The sequence below is a fragment of the Lontra canadensis genome, unplaced genomic scaffold (assembly GCF_010015895.1).
Source record: "Lontra canadensis isolate GAN:19392208 unplaced genomic scaffold, GSC_riverotter_1.0 scaffold41, whole genome shotgun sequence".
Taxonomy (NCBI): domain Eukaryota; kingdom Metazoa; phylum Chordata; class Mammalia; order Carnivora; family Mustelidae; genus Lontra; species Lontra canadensis.
The window spans coordinates 2,438,425-2,445,910 of NW_022631035.1; the positions used below are offsets into that span (position 1 = coordinate 2,438,425).

Here is a 7,486-nt window from a genome sequence, read left to right on the forward strand (position 1 = left end):
GCGCGGGCGGCGCGGGCGACAGGGGCGCCTCGGCCGGGGAGGCAGCGGGGCGCCGGCGGGAGCCAGCAGCGTCTGCAGCCGCGCCGGCAGCCCGCGCCCCGGCGCGCTCCGGCTCGGCCATGGAGCTGCCAGCTGTTGGCGAGCACGTCTTCGCGGTGGAGAGCATCGAGAAGAAGCGGATCCGCAAGGTAGGGCGGCGCGGGGGCGGCGGCGAGGCGGCGAGGGAGCGGCGGCCGGAGCAGCCCGCGAGGAGGCGGGGAGGGGGTGGGGAGGCTGCGGGCCGGAGCCGGGGATCCCGCGGAAGCTGATGGAGTGCTGTCTCTTCCCCCCTCAGGGCAGAGTGGAGTATCTGGTGAAATGGAGAGGCTGGTCCCCCAAGTAAGTGGCGGCGGAGGGGCGGGGGCGCCGGGTGCCGAGGCGCGGGGCTCCCGGGCTCCGGACCGCGGAGCTGGTGGGGTGGTGGGGGGAGCGGACGGGAGGCGGGGTGGAGGTGGGGTGGAGGGAGGAGGGGGTGGGGAAGTCGGTGGCAGGCACTGGGGAAGCCGAGCCGCCGAGCCCGAGCCCGGCGCCCTGTGTTGTGCTCCGCTCTCCGGGAAATGCCATCACTAATTTATGCACTAAAAGGAGCCGGAGGAGCTGGAGAGACGCGGGGCCGAGCCGGGGAGGCCGGCGGAGGGAGGGAGGGCGCAGGCACTGACTGATGTGCAGCAGAAAATGGCTCCTTTCCCCTTTCCCTCCACCGAACGGCTCCATATTGCAAAACCAAAAAAAAAAAAAAAAAAAAATTAAAAAGCGACGAAAATGCAATTGTGTGCCTCTTCCCTCCTAGTGGTGCGGGGAGAGGAAGAAAAAAGGCAGAAAATGTTGGGAACTGTCACTGCGCTTTTGGTGGGGAATTTTTTTTTTTTAATTTGAAATGCGAAGGCACCGGATGGAGACAGACGCGCACGCACACACACACACACGTACACACACACAGAGGCATATTTTTATATTGCTGAGTATTTGGGGGTGCTTGCCCGTGACACCGGGCTCCAGGGCTGCGAGGGGGTGTGCGGTGGGGGGGGGCGCCTGGCTGATGGTGATCGGATTAGGGGTCAAATGGAGAACAGCTGAAGCCCTCGCGGAGACTCGGGGTTGGGGAGAGGAGGGGGACTGCGACTTTGCCTTTCGGCTGCTTTGCACGCAGGGTTCCTGGTGAGCAAAGTGGCTTTGGAACATGTCGCAGTAACATGCTTAAAATTCTTGACAACTGCAAAATAAACTGCTAGTTTCGTTTTCCTTACCCCTCCCCTTTCCTCCTGCCCTTGTGTGTTTATTTTGACTTGGGGGGGGTTGTCGGGACCGTGTCAGGCCTGCAGAAATCTCCCCTCCACCCCCCACATCCACAGCTCTCGGTTCATGGAGACAGAGTAGGGCCTTATGTCATTCCCCACCTGGAGGCCGCAAAGCTGGCTCGGTTTTTTTTACGCCATGTCCCCTCCCTTTTCCCTTGCAAGATATAACACGTGGGAACCCGAGGAGAACATCCTGGATCCCCGGCTGCTGATCGCCTTCCAGAACAGGTGAGCGTCCCCCAGCAGCCACCGCCTGCAGCCGTGACCGTATATGGGAATGGGAGAGGGGGCCACGCTGCAGTGGGAAAGAGGGGAAGGGCCTGGAGGGGGCCGGCGGGAGCCCCCTCCCCCGACGGGCCTGCACCCGCACGGCTGCGGCCTCGGCTTCTCTTCACCAACGTCCTTGGCGGTTGCAGCAGCCTGGGGGTGGGGGCGGGGCGGGGCCGGAGAAGGCGAGGCCGGTGTTTTGGGGGGAACTGCGAGGAGGGTGCGTGAGGGTGGCCCTGCCGCTGCCGGGAGACCTTGAGGCGGCTTCTCCCCCCCCCCCCCCCCGGCCCCCCCCCCCCCCCCCCCCCCGCGGGCCCCCCTCTCTGCGCAGCCTTGGAGCCCCACCCCCGGAGCCTAGGTGTTGCTTTCCTGTGGCCACTGGCCGCTTGGCACCAGCACCTCTCGGGGCAGCTCCGAGGGAGCTGGCGTTGTGAAACCGCCGGACGTCACGGAACTGAACTTAACCTGTTGGGGGCTGGAGAAAAGTTGACTTGGCAAGGCCCTAACCACTCTCCCAAACTTCGACCCACCCCCACCCAGGGAGCTTGGGCTCCGCAGGGGGTAGAGCCTGTCTGGTACTGGGTGCCCTTTGCACCCCCCACTGGGCTAGTCTGTGGGTGTCGGCCGGCATCCTGGGGCAGGGGGAGCTTGGCCCAAAGGGCGTGGGTTGGGAGCTGCCGGGTGGTGGAGGGGTGGCTTCTGACGCGGGGCTTATCCTTGCGCGCACAGATGCTTGTCGTGCTGCAGCTGCGGCAGCTGGATCCAGCGCCCGTGGCTGCGGTTCTCTTTTTCGGGGAGGACCGGAGGGGGGGAGGGCGGGCGCGGAGGGGAGGCGCGGCCCGAGTCCGAGGAGCTCCGCCACCCCGCTGCCTTCCATTCCTCCTCCCCCTTTTATTTTGCATTATTTCCTGTGTCGCATTTGGCGCTAAAACTGAACTCTAGACCCTCGGAGCGAGTGACTGGCGGGGAAGTTGCTCTCCCGCGACGCAGGGGGGCGCCGAGAAGGGATCCTGCCCCAGTTCCACCTGGGAGTTCATCACCCTGTAACCATGTCACCGGCTGATGCCATGTTGCATAATGGGTCCCCGAAGAATTAGAGCGCAGGCTGGTGCAATGCCACGCAACTTCGGAGTCAGGCCCCGGCCTGGGCCCCCGGGCGTGGCCGAACTCCCCTGGGTTAGCCCCCGGGCAGGGGGGTGCCTGGGGTCGCTGGAGAGCGCCGGCCCGGCCCGGGAGCGGGTTGCAACTTTGGCAGGCGCTGGAGGGGCACCCCGTTCTTCTCCCAGGGAAGGCTGGGCAGTGCCGGGACGATCTGAACTCCAGCCTCGGGTCACCCTCCGCCAGGCCGCCGGCGGGAGCCTGGCGGTGGTGGTGGCCGGGGCCACCTCTGGTGGCGTTCATTAACAATTGGGAAATCGAGGCGGCCGGGAGCCCAGCTCGGCGAGGGGGCGGTGCTTCTGCGCACCTCCCGGCCTCGCTCCACCCAGCCGCTACGCCCAGGCCGACCCGGAGCCTGTTCACCAGGTGGTTGCGAACCTGGCCAGGCCGTGGCCTCAGCGGCCGGCCCCCGCCCCCAGCCCCTAATTGGCTCATTTGCCGCCGTGTAAACAAGGGCGCAGCCCCTCCCCCTGTTTAGTGCCCGGCCGGAGGAAAATGAGTCCTCCCTTCTGCCGGCGGCACTCGTTATCTGAATCTTAATGAGGTCATTAGCATCCCGAGCCTCTGACGGGGAGGGGACGTGTTCCGCACACCTCTTTTGGTCCTGTTTGCATCCCCTGGACCCCCGCGCCCACCTCACTTTGCGCGGGGCCGCAGGCCCAAGGCTGGGGGCGCCAGTGCATCACCCACCCTAGCACCTGGCTGCCCTCTCCCCCTCCTCGAGGCAGAGCTGCGGGGGGCGCCAGTGCAGGTGCGGATACCAGAGATGGGGGAGCCCTTGGCGGAGCACCCCTTGGGCAGAGAAGGGTCCGGACGAACACAGAGCGGGGCTCTGGGACCGGCTGGAGGCGCCCAGCTGGTGGCACAGGAGACCTTCTGCCCTGAGCTCCTGATCCCTCTGGGTCATGCTGGCCTGGCTGCTCGCGGGAGGGGGTGGGGGACAGGCATCACCGCAGGTTGGATCTTGGCAGGAGGGGAGGCCACCCGGAGGCTAACCGCGCTGCCCTCTATTCCCTCCCCCCAGGGAGCGGCAGGAGCAGCTGATGGGATACCGGAAGAGAGGGCCGAAGCCCAAACCGCTGGTGGTGCAGGTGAATATGGTCGCTGGGCGCGGGCCTGTCCACTCGTCTTCCCCTTGCCATTGCCACCTGATCTGCCTCCAGGCCCAGAGGGCAGGGAGAGTTTCTCCAGAGCACCCAGTTCCACTTCCTTTCCTCTTGACCTCCAGCTCGGGCCTCTAAAGCAGCTGCTGACCCAGCTGGGGCTGGGACGCTCCTGATGCTGGAGGCTTGCCCTGGGGCTGGCCTTTCCCTCTTCTCACCTCCCGCTCGCATCCCTGCCTCCTTCCCCCAGGTCCCTACGTTTGCCCGCCGCTCCAACGTGCTGACTGGACTTCAGGACTCCTCCACAGACAACCGCGCGAAGCTGGAGCTGGGCGCTCAGGGCAAGGGCCAGGGCCACCAGTATGAGCTCAACAGCAAGAAGCACCACCAGTACCAGCCGCACAGCAAGGAGCGGGCCGGCAAGCCCCCACCTCCGGGCAAGAGCGGCAAGTACTACTACCAGCTCAACAGCAAGAAGCACCACCCCTACCAGCCGGACCCCAAGATGTACGACCTGCAGTACCAGGGCGGCCACAAGGAGGCGCCCAGCCCCACTTGCCCGGACCTGGGCGCCAAGAGCCACCCCCCCGACAAGTGGGCGCACGGCGCGGGGGCCAAGGGCTACCTGGGGGCTGTGAAGCCCCTGGCCGGTGCGGCCGGGGCTCCGGGCAAGGGCTCGGAGAAGGGCCCTCCCAACGGGATGACGCCGGCTCCCAAGGAGGCGGTGACGGGCAACGGGATCGGGGGCAAGATGAAGATCGTCAAGAACAAGAACAAGAACGGGCGCATCGTGATCGTCATGAGCAAGTACATGGAGAACGGCATGCAGGCGGTGAAGATCAAGTCCGGCGAGGCGGCCGAGGGCGAGGCGCGCTCCCCCGGCCACAAGAAGCGCGCCGCGGAGGAGCGCCACGCCCCGGCCGACAGGACTTTCAAAAAGGCCGCGGGGGCTGAGGAGAAGAAGGCGGAGGCTCCGTCCAAGAGGAGGGAGGAGGAGGCGCAGGGCTCCGGCGACCCGCAGCCCCAGGACGCCGGCTCCCGCAAGCTGTCCCCGTCCAAGGAGGCCTTCGGCGAGCAGCCCCTGCAGCTCACCACCAAGCCCGACCTGCTGGCCTGGGACCCGGCCCGGAGCGCCCACCCGCCTTCCCACCACCACCACCACCACCACCACCATCACCACCACCACCACGCAGTCGGCCTGAATCTCTCCCACGCGCGCAAGCGCTGCCTCTCCGAGACCCACGGCGAGCGCGAGCCCTGCAAAAAGCGCCTCACCGCTCGCAGCATCAGCACTCCCACCTGCCTGGGGGGCAGCCCGGCCGCCGAGCACCCCACCGACGTGCCCCCTGCCGCCACCCTCCCGCAGCCCGAGGTCATCCTGCTGGACTCGGATCTGGATGAGCCCATAGACTTGCGCTGCGTCAAGACGCGCGGCGAAGCCGGGGAGCCCCCAAGCGCTCTCCAAGTGAAGCCCGAGGCGCCCGCTACGGTGGCGGCGGTGGCAGCTGCGCCGGTGACAGCGGCCGAGAAGCCTCCGGCCGAGGCCCAGGACGAGCCCGAGGAGCCGCTGAGCGAGTTCAAGCCCTTCTTTGGGAATATAATTATCACCGACGTCACCGCGAACTGCCTCACCGTCACGTTCAAGGAGTACGTGACGGTGTAGCTGGAGGGGATCGGAAGGGGAAGCGCCATCCCCGCGGGTGGCCTAGCACCTGGTGCCTAGGGGCGGACTCCTCCTCTGGGCCTCTGCGGGAGATCCGGGCCTGCCCCGGTGCGAGGACGCCCCAGCCGCAGCGTTCGTGCCCCTCTGCGCCCCGCTGTCGGCTCCTGGCCGGGGCCCGCCCCCCGGCCGGCACTGGCTCCTTCCACGCGGTGCCTGCGGGTCTCGCCCCCGACCTGCCCCATTCCTGCGCTGGACCTCCCCTCCCTCGTGGACCTCCGGGACTGGCAGGGCAGCCGCGCGCCTCGGTCTCCGAGTAATAGTATTATATTTTAACCGTGCTAACTTGTCAAGTGCAGACTTTACTCCCGTTTGTACGTGGTGTTATTATTGAAATGTATTGTTTGAGCTCAAAAGGCCTGGCCACCCCCTTCGGGCTGATATATATATATTTATTTGTAGGTATTTATATATTGAAATATAAAAACCTAGATTTATGGAGTTTCCTCTAGATCATGTTATATTCTATATCAGACAAACTATTTTCTGTTGACCTTTCTTCCTGTTCATTCAGTATTTCGGCTGATTTCATTTCCTCCCCTTCCTGGAACTGCAATACCAGTAACGTTGGTATATATTTTTTGATACCGTACACATGGATGTGTTGTTTCTATGTGCAAAAAAAAAAAAAATTTGTTTAAAAGCTAAACGAGCTCTCTAGAAACTGCTGCTACTAGAAATGTCTAAACTATAAGCTTCCAATTATTACCTGCTTGAATGTAAATATTAAATGGAGATGTTGAAGGTGCATTTTGGCTGTTTTGAGATGAGCGCAGGGGGAGCGCTGGAGGTTCGGGAGGCGGCCGGACCCCTCTCCCCACCCCACTTACACCTTAGGTCTGGGGGAGAAAACCTCCCCCCGTCCTGCACTACAGCTTGTGCAGAGGCAGAGCGGACTGGTGGCACGGGCAGAGGCGCCCACGACAGAGGAGTGACCCTGCTCCCCGGAAGTCGAGAGGCGCTCCAACCGAGAGGGGAATTCCTGCGGGGGGAGGGGGTGTCAGCGTCGCCCCCGCCCCCAGGGCTCCCCAGGCCGGTGGTGCCCTGGGCGCCGGCAGACCCGGGGACCTGCGCGGTGGGGGGAGGGGGGCATGGGTGCCCGAGCGGCGCAGAGGAGTGGGTGGGGCAAGCCGCCCCCAGCCGAGCGCGCAGCACCGCCGGCACCTGCTGATCTTTGCCCCCCACCCACCCGGGGCGCCACACCCCCAGGCGTTGGCTCTGGTGGGGCAGGGGTGTTCTTAATAATCCCTGCCCGGTAAGGCAGGTTCAGCGGGGAGGGGACCCTCCCACCCTCCCTAGCGTCGCTTGCTGGCATCGCTGGCCCCGCCCCGCCGAGGAAGCCGCCGAGGCTCTTTCTCTGCCAGGCTCTCTCCCCGGAAACCACCAGGCCAGAGGCTCCGACTGGAGGCGCAGCGAGCGCGGCCAGGGCAGGGGCGGGGGGCTTCCTGCGTGGTGGCGGGGGAGGAGGAGGGGAGGAGGCCTGGCAAGCAAGGCCTGCCCACCCCTGTTTCCTCCGTGAGCGAAGGGAAGTGTGGGACCGCGTCCCACCCGTCCTGCTTTGGGTGGCAAGGCTGGGGCCCTTGGTGTCGCGGGACAGGAAGGGGTTAAGGGCCCAGAAGGGCCGAGGGGAGTGGGCCGAGCACCAGGTCGTCTCCGCGGGCCAGGCCGGGAAGCCGTCACTCGGGGAGGCGGCAGCCGTGGCCAGCTTTCTGCAGACGCAGCGATCTGCTCCTGGCTGGGGCGGCTGGGCAGGGCCAGGGGCCTCGGGACGGGGGCCCTGGGGGGCGCAGGGCTGCTCCTGGCCCCCCAAAGCCCCTTGCCTGCCCGCCTGGGCCGGAGGGCCAGAGCCTGTGCAGGGCGCCAGGGCGGAAGAGGTCAACGCCGTTCAGAATGGGGAGGGG

General features: G+C 65.7%; 1 protein-coding gene across 1 annotated transcript; it reads left to right on the forward strand.

Annotated features, from left to right (window-relative positions):
• Positions 1 to 4: 4 nt before the first annotated feature.
• CBX4 (chromobox 4) lies at positions 5 to 6,333 on the forward strand. The gene is made up of 5 exons (XM_032870444.1): positions 5 to 188; positions 335 to 378; positions 1,500 to 1,565; positions 3,787 to 3,853; positions 4,116 to 6,333. Exons 1-5 carry the CDS (start codon positions 120 to 122, stop codon positions 5,526 to 5,528), a joined length of 1,659 nt encoding a protein of 552 aa, XP_032726335.1. The 5' UTR covers positions 5 to 119; the 3' UTR covers positions 5,529 to 6,333.
• Positions 6,334 to 7,486: the final 1,153 nt, after the last annotated feature.

Bases quoted from the DNA above. Each gene is read 5' to 3' on its own strand.
- CBX4 (XM_032870444.1), top strand. From the start codon at position 120: ATGGAGCTGCCAGCTGTTGGCGAGCACGTCTTCGCGGTGGAGAGCATC. The intron at 189-334 runs GTAGGGCGGCGC...TTCCCCCCTCAG, and splicing joins AGAAGAAGCGGATCCGCAAG to GGCAGAGTGGAGTATCTGGT. The intron at 3,854-4,115 runs GTGAATATGGTC...TCCTTCCCCCAG, and splicing joins CCAAACCGCTGGTGGTGCAG to GTCCCTACGTTTGCCCGCCG.